Source organism: Telopea speciosissima, chromosome 10 (genome assembly GCF_018873765.1).
Source record: "Telopea speciosissima isolate NSW1024214 ecotype Mountain lineage chromosome 10, Tspe_v1, whole genome shotgun sequence".
NCBI lineage: Eukaryota > Viridiplantae > Streptophyta > Magnoliopsida > Proteales > Proteaceae > Telopea > Telopea speciosissima.
Window position 1 is genome coordinate 35,310,296 of NC_057925.1, and position 21,182 is coordinate 35,331,477.

The window sequence follows — 21,182 nt, forward strand, 5'->3', positions numbered from 1 at the left end:
TCTACAACCTATGAGGTCTGGGTCCCCCGTCAAAATCCTCGTGGACTTGAAATAGTTGAGATGGTCTATCGGATCTTCAGAACCATCTTACATCTCATAGGTCGGGGGCTTAAATCCCACCGACAGTAGAGTGCGCATAATCTCATCTGAGAGCACATTCTCATTAGAGAAGTGGAGCCCATCTACTCCCGCCTAGTTCCGTATGACCATCTGTACTTTCTCGTTCAGTTCCTTGAGTTTTTTTTATCAAGATTCTTTGCTGCTTCGATTCAGCACGTGTCTACTGCATTTTTAGGGAGTTCTGCGCCCCATGGGCTACGGTCTAGTCGTTCCTCAATCCTCCTTCCTCGACCGCTTGTATTAGGGCTCTTGGATAGGGGCCTACACTAGAGTGGAGGGCCATCGTCTTTGTTTCTATGATTTGTTCGTCTTGTGTAGGAGCTAGTAGTGTTTGAACGGCTGATGTTGTCCTTGACATTGCGAGGGGTGTGACGCAAGTGATCTGAAGGTTCCGGGACACAACTGATTTGTTTGATGGTATTTTGAACCAGGTCTGACAAGTTTAGAATCTGCCTTTGAAGATCAACGAATCACACATCAGTATCTAGAATTGGCAGATCTTGGGTGGCTCCTTTCCTTGGGAGGCCCGTTGGGATCATCGGGAGATTCCCAAGTAGCGTAGCAGGCAGTGGAGGCAGACTTCCTTCCTGTAGTGGTTGGCCAGAATCTTGAGTGAGGATGCTGCTTGTTAAAAAACAACGCAGCAGAATGGTGATTTTGCAAAAGAAAATGAAAAAGGAAGAGAAATCAGCACACAAGACAAGATTTACGTGGTTCACCCCCAAGAAGGAAGGCTACATCCACGGCCGAGCGATAGAACAAATCCACTATTTCTGTGAAGCAAATAAAAACCCTCACTCTCACATCTCTCAAAAAGATAACAAAATATAAGAAAACCCTAACCTATAAAGTGCAAAACTGCCCGTAGAGACCCACCCGGTCTGGTTTGGACCTAAACCAACATAGGGCGAAACACATATCAAATCGAAGATCTCGACGAGCCGTATAGGTGTTAGTGCACACGACATTGACATATGCACTTTTTGGACATTCTAGCACATTTCAAAGGCGAAATGGCCCGCCGAAGAATTACCACAACACTTTCTGGATTGAGATTAGGCTACACCAATAACACTGCTTGATCTAGTTCTCACCATTGTGCAGAGAACATCATGCTTAGTATCGCTAGAGGGGTTGCATTGTTGCTTCTATCGTTGTTTCCCACAGACGACGCCAAATCTGTTGCCGCACAAACTGAGACTGTCTTGACGTGGCGCTACATTGGCTTGCAAAGATGAAACAAGAGACACAAGAGAGGACCAGAGGTGGCTCCAAGGGGGGCTGACTCTCCAATGCCTAAGTCAGTTTCTTTAGCAACAATGATTAGAATTGGTAGAGCAAGAGTGCAAGGAATAGCAAGTAGTGAATTCAAGTCCTACCTATGGGGTTTGCCACATATTTAAACCTTGTATAGGGCGGTCGTGGGAGTCTTGTTTAGGAAGGTGTCCTTGAATGGAAGTTAGTTTTCTATAGGAGAGAATAGAAGGTAGATCGTGGAATATAAAAAAAAAAAAAAAAGAAGGTAGATCCTCGATGGGGTCTTTATAGTAGGGGTTTCCCGGATTAGCCATCAAGTTAGCTTCCTACTTGGAAAGTTCTTTGTATAGAAATGCCTCAATTTGGATGGTTTGGATCTGCTATGGATCCTTTGCGGAGCAGTGGACGAGTCCGAACCCTTGACAAAGGGTGGATCTGTTAAGTTACGTGTTCGGTGCATATTGGCGAATGATATTTAGGTGTATCAGGTGCAAATTGAAGTTCAACAGTAAGCCCACAACAAATATATTTTGGGGTATAAATTAATTGTGTGGCTTCCCGTACAGTCTACCAATTCAAGCTATGTGAGAGATTTATCACACTCAACTGATCATTGGATAGGCTGGTCACCCTATTGATTTTCCATTGGCCTTTATGGTAGTCATATCATGCACATAATTTTTTTATTTTTGGTAAACTCATGCATAGGCCAATCCAGGGCCGATCCGGGGCTTGCCCTAGTGGTTCGCTACTCCCTTGTGAGAACTGCATCAGGAGCTTGATCAGTGGTTCAAGTCTCCTTAGCGACACCAAGTCCACATTTACTTGCTTTCCAAGAAATGGAGCCCATGTGGATACCATATTTGATCCCTTGTGAGTCTTCTCCTTGCCTCCTTTTGGGGCCCTAATGGCCAATAGGCCCTTGACATCTGCATAAAAATAAAAATAAAAAAACTCATGCACAAAATTTGTGCTCAGTCCAATTAGCATCAAGATTCAAGAACCAACCAGGACCATAATAGCTTGCCAAAACCAGGAATGGTCCACCACTAAGTGTATGGATGGGTCATAGTCACTTGACCATCATCATCCTCTTGTACAGTACAAGAGTTGGAACTGCCAAGAAACACGTCAGGTTGAGTTTTAATGGCCGACCCACAACCCATCAAAATCAAAACAAACTGGTCCTTCTCAGGCTTGCGTGAAGAATCTTTCCAGCTTTTAACGTTCTCCATATTCTTTCTAATCACTATCACCATAAGCTTACTTATATTATATAATAGTCTAATACCCACGTGATATACCTTAACAATCGAACATCATAATATTAATTAAGGTTTCCATAATCGTTGATTATTGAAGATCCCATTTCCGCGTAGTTACCAGGAAACCCACATGAATAAATATTTTTCCAAAATAGTCAAGTTTATACTCACATGGATACATATTTCTTGAGTGACCCATTTTAGGTGTTAAACTACCCCTAATAAGCTTAACCATTGAAGTTGAGGTGGTCTTTCCTTGGTTCTGTTTCAGATCTTTATCTCCTCCAGTTCCCTGCCTGATCTAATTCTCCAGTTCCTCTAATAAGGGGACTGAAATGATCACCCTACCCCTGCCCAGGTGGGATCCACCACCCCTAATTAGAGAAACTTAGAGAACTGGAGGAGATAATTTTCCGTTGTTTCTCATGTAGTTTCTCACATCAGATTTCCCTTTTGGTCAATTAGGATTGAAAGTAACTGACCATTGCACATAGCAACAATGAAGATAGAATGATTTTTCAAATTTATCTGATGCTGGATGCGAATCAATATCGGATATTCGACTATACATTTACTTCCCTTGCCACTGAGGACACTTACTTGAGAAAAAGTGTTGTGTACTCGTGAAAGCAGGAAAACAACTTTTTTTAAGTAAAAAAAGTAGTAAAACAGATTCAATAATGCTTGTCACCTTTTGCTCCTATCTTTTACCAAACCTTTGAGTGTTTCAATTTAGACATTTTTCTTGGGCTCTACTACAACTACACCAGTTGGGGTTGGGCGGGGGCCACAAGCCATCTTTAGTCAATTATTTGTTTTCCACACGCCTTTCAACAAGGGGACCTCTACAGTTTTATCACGTGTTAAAACTTGGATAGTGTTCAAGTTTGGCGTCTGAAAGTGACTCTCACCTACAAAGCTGTCTTGAGTGGATCCCATTGCAACCATTAGAGATATTCAAAGACAATAAAACCCACTAATCCCACCGCAAAATAATGGTTTTAGCTTCAATATCTTTCAACAAACAAATTGTATTTGGATTTATTCAACTTGAACTCATCTCTCTGTTCATGGTATGGCTTCTCATTTAACTATTTCACAACCACCATAGTTGACAGACACAAGTGATTGAGAAAAATGGAGATGGAGAAAGAGCCCATCTCAGAGAGAGATGTCCTTATCTCTCCTAGAGAATCAAGAAATCTATCAAATGACTCCCGTGCTGGAAGAAGCAGAAAGAAATTGGCAGCCTCTGTTTTGGTGTGTATAGGTGAGAAGTAGATGGGATCATGAAGGCGCCAGTCACGGTTTAAGTCAGTTTCAATAGTCAAATAAGGCTTTCCCATGGACTGAATTAAGATCAAAATATCTGGGTAAAGGATCACATACTCAAATCATCAACAATCGGGTCAAGTTAGATTTCAGCCTAGGTGATATTGGAGGGAACCAATCTTACTCTACTACAGAAGGAAATGGAGAGATCATTTCAATGGAGAAAGATGGAAGATTACTGAGAATTAGCTAAGTTAATAACTTGACGAGTTGGATTTTAAAAGGGTTTTAGTTCAGTTTTTCTTAGCCCCTACCATTGCTCGATTGACACAAATCATGATCTAGCGATAATTAACCCAAAAAAGAGGCACACAGAGATCTATTTCCAATTCACATGAACTGCTGCACCAACAAATAGAAAATATAGACCTCAACATGGTTGAAAACAGGGAGAAATGCAGTCTAAGTTCAGACCAACATCAAACAGACAAAGAAGGAATAAAAGATAGATACCATGCTTAAGAACAAGTCCTGCAACTAAGCATTTTGATAACCAACAATATTTAACATTGTTTAATCTTAATACAAATTAAGGTATGAAACTGCAAAAGTCTCTAAGCACTATGGATACTAGGATCGAATCATGCCAAGGGCCAGAACATAATTTAACCCAATTCTGACTTCTGATCCTGTAACTAAACAGACCCTAGAAAGCCTAAACCTGAGATCCTAAGTTTCAAAGACGAATCAGTCCCTACAGGGTTAAACATCCATCAGAAGCTATTGACTGGTAGCTGGTAGAAGCTTCACCTGATCAGAGCAGACAAATGTAGTGACAACCTTCCTTCAAGAATTTACATTTCCAGATACCATGCTCCCCCTGCCAACCAAATGAAACACCAAGAGGACCACCCAGGGACAACTGCTCAAAACTACCTTCACATGTACCAGATTGAATTCTCCTGCTTGCAGGACAATGGCTCAACCGTTCCTCTAGGCATGACATCAGTAAAATCAACAGACGGCAAGTTGAAAGGAGAACCAAATCTGAAGTCCACACCAATGTCGCCATGATTGGGCTCAAATGGTGGGTCAAACACCTTGCATGCATCAAACTGGACTTCCTCTCCAGGGAACATTGTATGGTTGATTGGTGCATTGGTCTCCCCAAAGATGCTACTGCCAAAGAAGTTTTCATCCAGTTGAGTTCCTGGCTGCCCAGGATTTTGATCTTCTAAAACAGTATCGTTTCTAGGATTTGAGAAATTGTTTTGCCGCAGGTTGGCATCATAGAGAGACATAAGCTCAGATATAGTTTTCTGCCCATCGTCTGGTAGCCCAAGTCCGGACAGATTGAAGGATGGTTGAGTCAGGTTTGGCACTGGAGGTGCCGGCTTGGGTTGAGCATATGGCACAGAGAAGATAGCTGGTTTTTCTTCATTAGTCTGGAAATTGGAGATTCCAAACCCCTGTGAAACACTACGATCTGGGCAACTCGCCTGGTGATTATTCCTGGAATTTCTGTCATGAAAGCCCAGGGGGTAATCACTGTAAGGGCAGGGAAGGTTCTCACAAGTGTATCTCTTGTGATCCACCATTGCTGCTTCAGGGTCATCAGATGACTTCCTCTTCTGAATGAAATCTGAGCTAGTAATCTCTCCCTTGACTGGGGCTGGCAAAGAATACTTGTTTCCACCCATCCTCATATTCAACATGTTTGCATCGCTGGGTTTGCACTCCTGTACTTCAAAACTCTGTTCATCTTCAACCCCTTCAACATCATACTCACTGCTGTCACTGAGAACAAAAGATCCACTCCCACCAGCTGAGGATATTGGTGGGCATCGATCAGGGTAGAGTTTCCTAGACAAGACCTCCTCCTGGTTAATTATGGCCAACCAAGTCGCGCTCTCCTTTGCAGTCATCTTATCCTGCAAGCACTTCGATTGCCTCACTAGCTTGCGGATCTTTGCAATATCAGGAAACATGTGCTTGATTACAGCAGTGAGCACGCTAACCTTCCAGGCCTTCTTTAGATCATGTGGCTTCTTGTAAGGGGGGGGACATTGATCCTTTGGAAACCCCAACTGAGGCCACCATTCCTCTTTGCCAGTAGGCCACCATGGTGGAGCAACACCCTTCTCCAGTGGGAACCTCCTCTGAGGTGGATCACAGTGCTGCATCAGAGCCGACAAGAGAGAACCGAGTGTGGTGTCTTGAAGCTCTTGCAGAGTATGAGGGGTCGAGGCAACCACATTAGAGTCTTCGTTCTTCCCCTGGAACACATTATCAGCCTGATACTTGGCAATTGCAGCAGGACCATTTCTATCAAATCTCACTTTCTCCTTCCACCATGCGCGAAGATTATCAGAAGCACCACTAACAGGCTTTCCCTTCTCAGGGATGATTCCATACACAAAACCCTGAGCTTTGCAAACTTCCATCATCTTCAGCATATACTTCAGAATCCCATCTTGTGCTCGTGACATCTTCTTTCTTCGAGCCTGCTCCTGTGACTGCCTCTGCTTCGCACTATCAGCTCCCTCCTTCCCCTTGTTCTGTTCTTTGAGCCGTCTCAGAAGCATCCGATCCCTCCACATTCTCCTCTCCAGCTCATCAACATCCATCTCTTCATCACTATAATCCTCCTCAACAGTGGCCTCTGGTTCACCTTCAGGGGCCAGATCTCCCTCTACTGGTGGAGCAGACATGAAATCAAGATTCCCGCCAAAACCCATTTCTTCAAAGATTCCCACCATCCCTGATCAACACTCGGATAACAAATTCAAGCTTTTTACAGAAAACTAAGTTAACCCACTTCAAATCTCACTTGGAAATTATCAATTAATCAGAAATTGATTGGACCCTGAAAAACAGAGACGTAAATTACAATTACTCAGAAACCATCACACCTACAAGAAAACAACTACATCTGTGTCTCCATTTTCCAGTTCAAACAAAATTAATTAACAGGAATAGATTCGTCGTGCGGAAAGCAAACAAGGGCGGAAAAGAGACCTTTTCTAATTTCCTCCTTAATTACACGCTCAAACAAGAAGAAAAACTTAAATAAGACAACTTAACACAAATACAACGATGATGAAGGGGTTTAAGTAATAGTAGGATTAAAATCTAAAGACTAAAGACAGGATAAACACTCAATTGCAAAAAGGGAAACAAAAATGAAATCTACCCTGACCAAAACAAACCCAAACCTGTAATAATTGTCACGAAAGATCACGAAGAAAGATCAAAATGATTCCATCCAATAGATCAACAACTAGCCGTCAGATCTTGCTCTCTAGCAACATTATCCAGTGACGGTGGAACCCAGAATCTACGGCGAATTTACGACAAATCCGTGTAAGAAGACTGAAAACTTCCGACCGATCTCCACTTGGGTATCAGAAGAATGGATTTCGAAACTAAAAAGCCTTTAGACCAGAGAGAATCATTAATCTAAAAGTTCTGAAAACCACGAGCAAGGCCCAGCGTAGTAAGCCTTGCCACGTAGTTAAATCAAACCTTCCCAGAAAATGAAATACTGAAGAAAAAAAAAATGAAGGCCCGGAATGAATTAAGGCAAAACCGCTATTTAACTTGAAAAGGATGAGTACCAAACGGCACGAACCTTCACACAAACCCGCCGGATCCCAAAGCGTTTTCAGCGATTCTCAGGGCAAACTAGTCATGGAATTGACAAATTAATCGATAAATGAAAAAAACTATTTCGAAAAAATATCCACTTTGAATTTATAAAATAAAGATCAAAGAGACGAAGAGCAAAACCAAAAAACAGGGAACAATCGGCTAACGCTAATAAGAACTCAACTTCTTCGCACCTCATCATGTAGCAACCAAAAGGTCCAAACGGAAAGCATCGATCATTAAACAATAACAGACTTGAGAAGAAAAACAGAATCACAGAGATTGATCAGAGAAAGAAAAAAAAAATCAAAATTCAGAGATCCAGACCAAAGAAACTATTAAACGAAAAGAGAGCAACAGTAGAAAGCTTCAAAGAAGCTCCAAAGATATTATTCCTACCAATTAGGTCTTGGCTTCCTCCATTAAGTTCCTCGCCAGGCTCTGCTCTTCACTATGACTCGTAGGTGGAAAGGGAATGAGAGAGCAAAAGAGAAAAAGAAAAGATACGAGGGAGAGAGGGAGAGAGGGAGAGGGGGAGAGAGGTGGTTTTGTTTTTTCATTCTTGTCCCAGTAAAAGAAATACTATCGGTAACTATTTAACCATGGTTAGGTGAAATTAAATCGCGGTTAAGCCGCAGTAATGGCGCAGTCATAAATGAATTGGATCTTTTAACCAAGAGAGACACAGAGGCAGGATTGCGTCGGAAGAGGGATCGGATGTGAGTATCACTTTGGAGGGCACATCAGCACACCTGATACTACCTTACCGGAAGGGGGTCACGTTAATGAAATAGTTGTGCTAATTTACCAAAATACCCTCAACTGAATCTGTTTTTTGACCACTAATAACTAAATTTTCTATATTAAAGAGAGAGAGAGAGAGAGAGAGAGAGAGAGAGAGAGAGAGAGCAGCACCAATGGAGGCGTGGGATGAAAAATTATACAAAGGGGCGGGTAGAGGAGTCATTTCGAAGGAGGGGGGGGAAATGGTACATTGGCGGTGTGCCCAATCTTATCTTTAAAAATTTTGTGGTATATAGATAAAGAATTTTCCACACAACAATGTGGGCATCTATACATCGCATTAATGGAAGTATACAGAATAGTATCATCCACATAAAGCTCATATGGTGAGAACAGGAGATAGAAAATAATAAAAGAACCACCATGTGAGATGGAAATGAAAAGGAAATAGTACACAGGCTATGACAATTCCTTTCCTATAACTATAATTGCATAGTACATGGTTAATTTTGTCCTTCTATTTGTGTACTCAAAAATAAATTTGTACTAATAGTTATCCTTGTAATAATGGAAAGTTCAGTTTTCAAAACACAAGATAAACGTGAGCTGCTATTCATTTTCTTGTTTTTTTTTTTTTTTAATTTAAATCGTCTATTCCCACTCAGAGTTAGAATGTGGGTCAATACAAAAGGGGGTATTTGATTGAAGCGAAGTAGTTTTCTGTCAGTGTGGCCTACACCAGCACTCCCATGAGTCTATCTCTCTCCTCAAAACAAGGTGAAGAAGTGTCTTTTCTTATGGAGAGAGAGAGAGAGAGAGAGAGAGAGAGAGAGAGAGAGAGAGAGAGAGACTCATGGGAGTGTTGGCGTAGCACTCCTGGACAGAGTTCTTTTTGTTAAAGGTAATGGGTTTAAGCACTAGTTGCTTAAAGCATTACACCCTATGTATCAAGTTTGGAATACCCAGGCTGCTGCCTCCAACTAGTAATTATAAAGAAACTAGGGAGTAGGTTAGATTCGCTAGTTACTAGATTGCCCCTCACAGCGTGAGCCAAAACACAAGTAAGATTATATTAGAACATATAAAAGGTTATTTACCATAATACCCTTACAATCTCCTCCTATGTTCTATATATATCTACCACACATGAATATAAACCATTGTTCAATCAGTAATTGAATTAAAATAAATTGAATAAATTGAAAATCAATAATCCAATAAATCAAGTAAGTAAACTTTAAGAAATAAAACTAGGGTTTTAAGTCAAAACTAAACCCAACAACAAATCCGAAGTTCCACATGCAAGTGGCTAAACTAAAAGAAATAGAAAAAGGAAAAAGTCCTTGCAATCCATGTGACTTAAAAATTACATAAAGAAGAATCAACAATTTTGACATTATGTTGTCAATTCATAATTGACAATATAATGTCAAATTCGTTGATTCTTCCTTATGTAATTTTTTACTCATCAAGTAAGTCATCTTCATTGAGATCCAGGTTCAACCGTTCTCCTCCATCTTCGTCATTTTTCATAATTTATCAAATATGAATTTCATAAGATAACATGAATTCAATCATTTGCATAATAGTATCTAGTTCAACAATAAGAACTTAGTACATTCCAGATATGGCTGAAGGTAAATCAAAAACCAATAAGCATCATCATCAAGTTTCCTTCCAAGAACTCGATCCTATATAGTCTCTATCACAAGGACCATACCATGTTTCCATTTGGAATACTGTGTTCGTCATATCAGTCATAGATTTATATTGTATCATCAAATCTGGAATAGTACAACATACTATGAAAGACATGTTATCAAATTTGGAATGACATAAAGACTAGCACAATATCATTGGAACATATCAGACATTTTTCATATTCCTTTGTGGAATAACGAAGTAAGGAAACTTCACATGAAAAATTTGCTACACCATCGAGTTTGGAATGATTTTACAAACCCCCATACTTAGTAGCCTAACTAAGTTATTTGAAACATGCAAACTGTCCCGAATGCTTTCCAAGGCTAGATGAGATTCGAATAATTCAACATAATACTGGGTTAGGTTAAAACCTGACTAAATGGTCTTTAACCCTATCTTCCCCGTCGTTTTGATTGTTCGATCATTGTTTAATCCCTTTGTAAGGGCATCTGTCATATTATCCTTTGATTTCACATCAATCAAAGTGATAACCCCTTGTTCTGTTCGATAATTCAGCATGGCTTGTTTCAGCCTGATGTGTGTCCTCTTTCCATTAAAGAGTGAGTTATTCATTATCGTCTTTGTTGCTTGATTATCACAGAATATTGATATAGAGTTTAACTTTAAATTCCTCAATGGAATATCCATGATTAGATACTTTATCCACTCTGCTTCATCTCTCAAAGAAACTAGAACATAAAGTTCTGATTCCATAGATGACAAAGCAATACCGGTTTGTCTCTTAGACTTCCATGTTACAACTGCTCCTTTTAGTGTAAATACATAACCATTGGTGGATCTGTTGTCTCCCAAATCTGAGCACCAAGATGCATCAGAATATTCTTCCAAAGTTGGAAGATGTCTAGTATAACAGAAAGCATAACTTAGAGTACCCTTAAGGTATCTCATCAGCCTCGTCAAGGAATCCCAATGCTCTTTTCTGGGATTATTAGTAAAACGACTTAGCATGCCTACCATAAAGGTTATGTCTGGCCTAGTGCAACTCATTGCATACATGAGACTACCAATTAGTTTAGTATATTCTTATTGATTCATGGTGTCACCTATGTTAGGTTTCAACCATTTGTTATAGTCATAGGGCATCTCAATCGATTTACAATCAGTGTATCCCTAACTAGAAAGTAGCTTCTCAATGTAATGAGACTGACTAAGTGTGATCCCTTGCTCATTGAAGTTTACTCTCATCCCAAGAATAGTATCTACCACACAAAGATCTTTCATGTCGAATTCTTTGGATAAGGTTTTTTTAATGTCACTCACTACAGAGAGATCAGAGCCTAAAATCAACATGTCATCTACATACAAGCAAATTATCGCAATCTTATTTGACTCAGATAAAAAATAAAGACACTTATCCGAGTTGCTGGTCCGAAAATCAAGGCTCTTTACTGTCTTGTCAAACTTCTCATGTCACAATTTAGGTGTTTGTTTAAGACCATAGAGAGATTTATTTAATTTATAAACTCTCTTTTCAGAACTTTCCATGACAAATCCTTTAGATTGGTTCATGTAGATTTTTTCTGTTAGGTCTCCATTAAGGAAAGCCATTTTTACATCCATTTAATGTACAACCTAGTGTTCAATAGATGCTATAGTAAGAAGAATCCTTATCATTGTCAAATGGCAGACCAAGGAGTAGATGTCAAAATAATCTATCCCATACACCTAGGTATAGCCCTTAGCCACTAATCGTGCTTTATGCCTAGCTATAGACCCATTCGGATTAAGTTTCTTCTTTCGTACCCACTTACATCCTATTAGCTTAGCCCCTCTAGGCAGATCAACAAGGTGTCAGGTCTCATTCTGCATTAAAGAGCTCATTTCCTCATCAATGACTTCTTTCCATAGCAGTAAGTCCCTAGATCTCATCGCTTCCTTATAAGTGGATGGATCAACGTCTAGATGGTAGGTCACAAAATTCTCACCAAAATCTTTGGGTACTCTATCTTTAGTAGATACTCGTCTAGACTCTGATTCAGTACTATTGTGGGTTGAGTGTCAGAAACAGTTGATTCAGTATCCATGGGTGATTCTTAACCATTTTTTTCAGACCAAGCAAGGTCATATCATTATCTTTAAGAAATTTATCCTCAAAGAATATAGCATTCCTAGATTCTATCACCACATTGGTTGATAGATCCAAAAACTGATCTGCAGCATTGTCTTCTACACAACTTAGATACACACAAGTGTTTATTCTAGTTTCCATCTTAGGTCTCCTAGGATCTTGTATCCTAACATAAGCTATACAACATCAAAGCTTAAGAGTGTCATATCTACAGGGATGGTTATGCCATAGTTTATAAGGTGTAGAAGGCAGTTTTGAATGTGGTAGTCTATTTAGAATGTGATTTACAATCAACACTACTTCTCCCCAATTGCAAGAGAACATGTCAGCTGTCAATAACATGGAGTTTAACATTTTTGTTAACGTCATGTTCTTTCTTTCAGCGATACCATTTGATTGAGGTATGTAAGGAGTAGTAGTTTCAAGGATTATGCCAGCAGAGACACAAAATTCCTTGAACTCTATCAATTTGTATTCTCCTCCCCTATTACTTCTAAATCTTTTAATTTTTAAGTTCAACTGATTTTCTACCCTATTCTTGAAAATTTTAAGATTTTCAAATATTTCATCTTTAGATTTTAGCATGTATAAATGACAATATCTAGAAAAATCGTTTATAAATGCTCTAATTGAAGTGTTTAATGGTAAATTATGAGTTTTGACTAGTTTGAGCATTTTTCTATAGTTCACATGTCCTAAGCTACAGTGTAGTACTTTGAGATTAAGTGAACTATGGTTAATCTGGTTTATTATCTCATTAGTTAAACTCAACCCAAACATACCATTGAAATTATAAGCACATCCAAAATAGAAAGAGTTAACAGACAGTGTTACTCTACCACTATTAAAAGTAATAAACATGCTAGCATCAAACAAAATTCCAATTGAAATTAAATTCTTTTCAAAATCAGGAAAGACTTTAACATTTTTCAAAGTAAGTATTTTATCAGATGATAGAACCAAGTTCGCTGTCCCTTGTTGAGCCACTTCCACGACGTCTCCATTTGCAACAATGATAGTTTCTGCTACTTGAAACATCAGTTAGCAAGTTCTTGTTATTGCAAACATGACAAGTCACTTTAGAGTCTAACCACCAATCTGAAGATGTAATGACCAATCCCTTACCCTTGTCAACCATGGCAACAAAGTTAGTAGATTCAGTCTTGTCCATCATCATGTGAACTTCTTTCTTTGGTGTGTCAGTGTTCCCTTTCTTAGGACCCCTACACTCAGATGCATAGCGACCCCACTTTCCACAGTTGTGACACTTGCCCTTCTTTTTAATGTTAGTCTTTTTGACCTCCAATCATTAGGGTTCTTTCTTAGGTGGCTTGGACTTCTTAGGATTTTTCTTGGCTTGTGAAACTAAATTGGCAGAAGACTATTGTTGTTTCACCATTTCTAAGTTGTTCCTGACTCTGTTCTCATATTCGATTCTGATGAACCGTTTGAGATCATCCAGCCCCACTTGTACTTTCTTCTTATACATCTCAGTTTTAAAGGAATGTCAGGTAGAGGGTAACTTGAAAATAATGGCACCCACTAGGAATGCATCAACAACAGGGATATTCTCTTGGTTCAATTTTGTTCTCAAGTTCTCAAAGTCTGTTACTTGAGGAGTTATTTTCTTGTCTTCTTGAAACTTGAAATTCATGAACTTATCAACCAAGTGGGTCTTTGATAGTTCTTCCTCTGTTTAAAATTGGGCTTCTAGGTTTTCTCAAATCTCTTTTGCAGTAATATATCTACTATAGGTCTCTGCTAGCCTATCTGACAGGCAGTTTAATAGGTAATCTTTGCAAAAATCCTCATCACTTATCCATTGGGCTTCAGTTAGGTCCGTGCAATCAGAAAATTTATTTGTCACAGTGTAGAAAATATTGGGGTACTTCAGTCCAAACTAAGTTCTCCTTTTCCAAGAACTGAACTCAGAGTCACTAATGCCTAAGGAAAAAAAATTCAAATGAAAAAAATACTCTAAGGAATAATCACACCTGAGATGGAGAACCCTGGATTTTGGAGACGGGACAATCAAACTGAAACCCTGGCAGAGAACTCAGAACGACAACGGTGCAACTGCAGTGGGCTCGCGTTGCAGCGGCATCGAAGGAAGGATTGCGGCGGTGCAACGGCGTGCACGCTAGTGCTGGTTGGCGCGGGTGGCTGGCACGGGCGCTGGTCGCGAGTGGTGACCAAATCCAAAAAAAGGGGTTTCGGCCAAAAAAGGAGTTCTTCTTTCTTTTTCTTTTTTTTTATAAAATCAAAAGAAACGAATCTGGCAAAACTCCTTCAAAGCATCAATGCTTTCTCCTCTTTTTTTTTCAAATCAAAAGAAACAAATCTGACAAAACTCCTTCAAAGCAATCAATGCTTTCTCTCTCTAATTTTTTTTTTAATCAAATCAAAGACTAATCATAGCTTTACCAAGGAAAAACAAAAAAAAGGTTTCGGCCAAAAACAAAACCTGCAGACCGTGAAAGATGTAGACCTCCTTTGTTTTGAAGACGATTACCACTGAAAAATAGCAGAACCGTGATGCAGAGAAGATCAGAATCGTGACGCCAAAATCGATCCCTCAAAAAACTATAACACCGAAGTCAAGCGAGGAGAGAAAATTAAAACCCTAATGCTTTAAGATTGTTAAAGGTAATGGGTTTAAGCACTGGTTTTTTAAAGCATTACACCCTGTGTATCAAGTTTGGAATACCCAAGCTACTGCCACCAGCTAGTAATTATAGAGAAACTAGGGTTTAGGTTAAATGGGCTAATTACTAGATTGCCCCTCACAGCCTGAGCCAAAATACAAGTAGGATTATATTAGAACATATAAAGAGATATTACCATAATACCCTTACACTTTTTCCTTTGATTGAATTAGATTGAAATTTGACATAGCTAATCTAAACCATGTTCTCTCTATTTAATGCTCGGAATGGACATATCATTTGTCCATGTGGTAAAATAGATGCTTTGTGACTTTTGAAGAAAAGAATAGACCTTTGTAGCAATTATAATCTGCCTAATTTTTATATTTCGTTTTGGAGAATTTTAGAATTCTTATCCATGAGGGGGATTACAAGCGAGTTTGAATCCTACCCTTAGAATGGAATCAAAGCTTGAATTTGTTTTGGATAGGACTGGTGTGGGTCGTGTTTCACTCTAGTTATGAATATAATCTCAATTCTCAAAAAATTTGAAGAAGATTGTTCATGCCACCATACTAAATTCAAAATTAGAAAAAAGCTGCAACAATTTGTGTTATTAAAGATGGCAACACTGGAATTAAAATCTTAAAACTTGTTTTTTTTTGTCTTTTTAAAATTTAATTCTAAAATTGAAAAAAGTTCTTTGAGCCGCTAGGGTAGAATATGCTAGCTCATATTTGTCTATCTCTTTCCACCTCACATTAAATGACCTTGCTTCTTTCCAATGTCTGATACCATTTTGCCACACCTTATTGGTGCAATCCTCTAGTCCGCTTGCTTAGAGAACCTCTCCTTGTTTTTTTTGGTTAACAACCCTCTCCCTTTTAAAATATTAAAGAAACAAATCGAAGTGTTCAGATATGTAGAAGAAAAAAAATATTCAAACACATGATTTGTGTGCATTTTCTCAATTGATTATTTTCCTTTTTCATTTGCTATCATTTATAAAAGAAGTTTCGAAATGAATTACTATAACAGAGAGGAATAAGTTGACGCTTAATGTTTTGGGTATAGTTGATAAATTTTATATGTTTTGCATTTCAATATAAACTATTAATAGTAAAATTTTCCTCATAATTAATGAAAATATTTTGATTCTTAGTGAATGTTTAGGAGAGCTTCTCCAGCTACTATTTTGTTGGATTGTGAGAATTCAGTTTCTAAAAATTATGTGGGTTAAAAAAGACAAATTTATATTGATATTAATGTCTAGATTATTTACTGCTAGAATTTGAAGAATTTGAAGATGTTAGAGAATCGGACCTCTGCCGCATCTAGATTTTATTTCTGGCGCGTAACCTAGGTAAGAGAAACTCTAATATAAGTGCTTCAGTTATAAGAATAAAATCCATATGTTTAAAGAACTTTTATTAGTAAAATGATGAGGTAGGATAAGTGCATGTTTTCATTCATACAATAGTAATTATGTAATATTGAAATAGATTAAGATAACCAAAATATATTCCATGTAAACCTTCAAATCACTAATTTGCACATGCAATACACTATACAATATACTCAACTTAACTTTCCAAACTACGTGGTTGACTACATGAAACATGTTCTACCATTATGTTTGATATGTGTCCATCTAACTTTAACTACACATATAAATTCACATTATCATTTTATGTGTGATGTATTGTTTTAAGTTTATGTTGGATCTTGGCAACATAAGAGGGGGTGAATTAGGTTACCCAAAAATTCTTTTAGGTTCAATTTTCAACTACTTAAAAAAAATGTGACTCAAAGGGAGAGGTTGAGGAAAAGGAAGTGTATAAATGAAAATTGTAAGAAGAGAATGAAAGATAATTGAGACACGAAGATTTTATAGTGGTTCGGAAACTTGCCTTTAGATCCACTCCATAGTGATCTTTTATAGTTGGTTTTCCACAAACTCAGTTCTCTTACAATGTTTTTCGTGAACTCAACACTTGCCTAAGTGTTTCAAAGGCAACACTCAAACATAGGAGTTATACAAGGATCACCACTTACAATCCAACAACTCTCTCAATATGTGCAGAAATAAAATCAAAGGGCTCAATAGTCAAGATAAACCAATTAAATATGTTAGGCAACTGGAAGTGTCAGTCAGCCATTAGAAGTGAGTTGTTCACCTGTCCGAGTTGACCTACACAGGTAGACAACACCATACAAGAGAATGCCGGCCTGAGCCGATTAGTACACTCTGATGCCTAAGTCAGACCTCTGCAACAGATAACTCTCCAAAGTTAAGAGCTTGAAAAATGAGTCAAGAGAGTCCCCTTTACCTGGGTTGGCCATGTCAATTTATAGCTTTGAATTACTGGATCGGTGTGTGTACTACCTGTTTATAGATGGTAATCTCGACTTTATATAGTGTAGTTCTCTGGGTTTGACACTTGTCAGGTTGGTAGTAACGAAGAAAGCATAACCTTGACCTGAGTGGGGCCCGTGGTTAGGTTAGTTAACCATTCTAGGGTCTTAGAGCACGAGGCCGACCTGAGTCGATTATCCCGACCCGAGTTATCCAGGCTATCGATTTGCACCTTTTTGCATAGTTTTGTTTGACCTAGTCTGTTCGGTCATGGTCCAATTTTTCACGTGTGGCCCCGAGATTGGTTGAGTCGAACTATGACTCATCATAGGACCCCCACTCTTATTGAGCATGGTTGATCGATGAGAGTAGGTTCGGTTTGGTCTTTGGTGGTACGAGTTGATCCTGTCCATAATTTTTGGATTGGGTTTCCACACGGTGATGTCGATTGATGGGACATTTGTGATTATTGCGATCCATACAATGCCTTGGGAAGATAAACACCGATGCGGTACGCTTTCCATGTTCCAACACGTGGCGTCTGTCATGATTACTCCTCGGGTAGAGGAGTCGTCGCTTGTTGTCGTCCGTCGATCCTTTTAATTTGAGTCGTCGAATCTTGCTGCCTACCCGCCCTTCAATCCTATAAATAGGGGTTTAACTTCTTTCGCTTTTCGCTCTTTTGCGATTTCATTGCTCGGTTGTAGCTATCTTCTGTTCGGCTCTATTGTCCACTCGTGCTTAGTTCATCCCGACGTCTAGCTCAGCCAAGACTTTTTCTCAATAAGTAAGTATCTTTCTCACTTCCATACTCATGTTTTCTGATAGTGATTACAAACCCGTCCCCATCAAGGGTTGGGTAAAGGGTTTTAGTGAGGATAGCGATCCCGAGAGCAAAAGGTCCGACTCTAGATCCCTGGATGACTACTTCAGTGGCAGTTAGTGAGGGTGGAGAGGTAGTTTCTAGGATGGGTTGGGATGTAGAGATAGATCAGCCTGTTGTTTGACCGGATCAGGAGACTGTCGTGCCTGCTGTTCAAGTAGAAGCTGTTGAGGGGCAAGGGTCAGTAGGTCGGGAGGAAGGGGATGATGGGTCTGGTGATTCGGATAAGGAGGAGGTTGAATTCCTAGAAGTCCGAGAATGCGCTCTAGTGAATGTCAAGGATTATGAGTGCACCCTGAAGGACTCCGACCTCGAAGCCATTAGGAAGAAATACTTCATTCCTTCTGATGTAGTAATACACTAACCCAATCGATAGGAGAGGGCCTCCTCGACCCATAATTGTGAAGTCTGTCTTTACCTTGATGCTTTCAAGGCTGGCTTTCATTTCTTGGTGCATTGGTTTGTTACTGACATTCTCAACTACTAGGGGTTGGCACCAAGCCAAGTCATGGCTAACTCTTGGAAAGCCATTTTTAGTTTTGTTGTATGTATGTCTGTTCGAGGTCAGGAGCCAAACCTCCCACTGTTTGCCTCTTTCTACTCGTTGAAGAAGTACAAGGAGGGTCGGTATTACTTTCCTCCTCGAGACATTGGTGAGGCTTAGGAAAGATTCAAGTTTTATGATGAAGTGCCGACCTCGAATAGGTTTTGGAAGGGAAAATTCTTCTTCGCGGTCATCCTTGGGAATCCTCTGAGGTCTGGGTGGCCAAAGATCAACCTAAAAGTCATAAATCGCACAGTTGGTCTGACCCGAGATGAACAAGAGTCGATGAAAGCCACTCTTCGCAGGCCCCGATTTGACGTATGGAACTTGAAATCTGAGGCTGTCCTTTTCAGATGGGGTCTCAGTCTGGGTCCTTCATCTATTTCCATTATTACTTTTTCTTTGTTTCTTCATGCCTATCCTGATCATTCCTTTAATTTTCTTTTCCTTTCCAATGAAGTTAGATTCCGCCAGGTTGAGTATTGTTGCCGCGAAACAAAAGGTGACGAAGCAGAGCAAGAATGCAATTGAGGCTATAACAAAATTAAGACCCGAGAAAGAGATTTACTCGGGTGGTATCTCCAAGAAGGAGAAAGAGAAGGAGAAGGGGAGTACTACTGCTCCCTAGGGTAATGGTGCTGGTCGAGCTGGGGGCCCTACTCTGCCCCCCAAATCTGACTCCAGATCATTCACTTAGAAGAGGTGGATCGAGGAGCATCAGGTCCTTGAGAAGTAGGGGAAAATGCGGAGGCAGTCCGAGGAAAGCCATTCCTTGGACCGAGTTAGTGAGGACCATCTCCCCTTGACCGTGCTTTCCTCCTGAATTGTGGCACATCGCCCTTCCCCTTACAACCCAAGCTGGAAGGTCAGTGTCGACGATTTGGCCTATGATGACTTGGTGGTGGCATGCAAAGTCTTGGCCAAGGGATGTCTCCCCCAGAACGTGACTCGTTTCAAAACCCTCTCCAATGGTCGGTTCACAAATGCTGCGTACAAGGACGTGGCCAAGGTCAGCTCTCTTCTTCCCCTTTTTTTGTTAGTACTCTTTCGTTCCTCATTCCTCTTCTCTCTCTCTACTTTTTAGGGTTTGCTTTCCTCTGTCGAGGCCATTCTTCGGGTCGAGGAGCTTATGGAGACGAACCATAAGCTAGCCCAGACCTTGAATAAGAGCAAGACCGAGAGTGAGGCTAACCTGAGAAAGATTAAGACTAGTTTCTCTGAGACTATGACTTTGAACGGCTAGCTTTTGAGTGAGCAGACCCGTTTCAATGATAGTATCAAGGTCAAGTCTGATGAGCTTGAATAGGTTAGGTCGGAGAAGGCAAAGCTCAAGGAGAATTTTGTTGCTGAGGTTGACGCTGCTCGGAAGGACGTTGTCGAGGCCTTCAAATCATCCGAGGAATTTGAAAATTTGGTCTACGAGTACAATGGTGATGCCTTTTTCCTCGGTGCTAACACGACCTGCCAGTTCATTCATAAGGGTAACCCTAGGTATGATTTCTTCGATTTTGCTCAGTATGACCCTACGGTTGAGAAGGAGGTGGCCAAAGCCGAGGAGAGGATCGGATGTGCTTGCTTTCCAGAGCACTAATTCTCCTATTCTGAATGTCCTAGGTCGGACTCGGGAGTTGTAGTACCGAGCCACCCTCTGTTGGTAAGCCACGTTCTTGATCAGTGCATTTTCTCATACCTCATCCAAAAAGTCCAGGTTTGCTCTAAGTCTGTCATCATTCAATTGCTCATCGAAGTTTAAGACCCAATGTGACGTGGCCAGGACTTCTACTGGTGCTAGAGCTTCTATGCCGTATGCCAACCTGAAAGGTGTCTCTCCAATTGGCATTCGAACTATGGTTCTATAAGCCCCCAAAACACTCAGTAGTTCATCAACCCATCTTCCCTTTGCCTCGAGTCGTCTTTTCTTGATGCCATCCAGGAGAGTTTGGTTCATGACCTCAACCTGCCCATTGCACTGATCAAGAACGTGGTAGTGCACACAAAAGGCTTTGAAGGTAGAATTGTTAATTTGTTTCCCATTGTCAGTAAGCAAGACCTTAGGGAGGCCGAACCGATAGATGATCTTGTCGCGAAAAAATTTCTCCATGTTCTTCTCTGTGATGGCTGCCAGGGGTTTGGCCTCAATCCACTTGGTGAAATAATCGATGGCGACCACCAAGAATTTCCTATTTCCCGAGGCTGGGGTAAAATTCCCGAGTAGATCCATCCCCCACATAACGAATGGTATAGGGCTGAGTACCGAGGTCAATGGAGTTGCTGGTCGATGTGGCACTGGAGCGAAAAGCTGGCACTATTTACACGTTATAACATAGTTCACAATATATTCTTGCATCTTGGGCTAGTAGAACCCTTGCCGTAGGATTTTGTAGGCTAATGCCCAACCTCCGAGGTGATTGCCACAAATTCTTTCGTGTACCTCGGCCAGTGCATATTGGGCCCCTGCTGGCCCGAGGCACCTCAATAGTGGTGCATTGATAGATCTCTTGTATAGTACTCCATCTATCAAAGTACATCAAGCTGCTCTTCTTATGATTCTCTATGCCTTGGCTCTATCAGATGGCAAGATGTCTTCCTTTAAATATGTGATGATCGGGTCCATCCAACTTGGGCCTTCTTTTATCACTTTTACCCAAACCTCAC

The 21,182-nt window shown here is 40.1% G+C and overlaps 1 protein-coding gene and 1 long non-coding RNA gene across 2 annotated transcripts; both read right to left on the reverse strand.

Annotated features, from left to right (window-relative positions):
* Positions 1 to 4,316: 4,316 nt before the first annotated feature.
* On the reverse strand, positions 4,317 to 16,129 carry LOC122642088. The gene is made up of 3 exons (XR_006330010.1): positions 16,119 to 16,129; positions 12,202 to 12,205; positions 4,317 to 4,528 (listed from the first exon to the last, which is right to left on the reverse strand). It is a non-coding gene; the product is annotated as an uncharacterized LOC122642088 (long non-coding RNA).
* Positions 4,433 to 6,739, reverse strand: LOC122642087 (protein ETHYLENE INSENSITIVE 3-like). The gene has a single exon (XM_043835503.1). The coding sequence runs from the start codon at positions 6,671 to 6,673 to the stop codon at positions 4,853 to 4,855; it is 1,821 nt and encodes a 606-aa protein (XP_043691438.1). The 5' UTR covers positions 6,674 to 6,739; the 3' UTR covers positions 4,433 to 4,852.
* Positions 16,130 to 21,182: the final 5,053 nt, after the last annotated feature.

Coding starts and splice junctions, on each gene's coding strand:
- LOC122642087 (XM_043835503.1), bottom strand. CDS start 6,673: ATGGTGGGAATCTTTGAAGAAATGGGTTTTGGCGGGAATCTTGATTTC.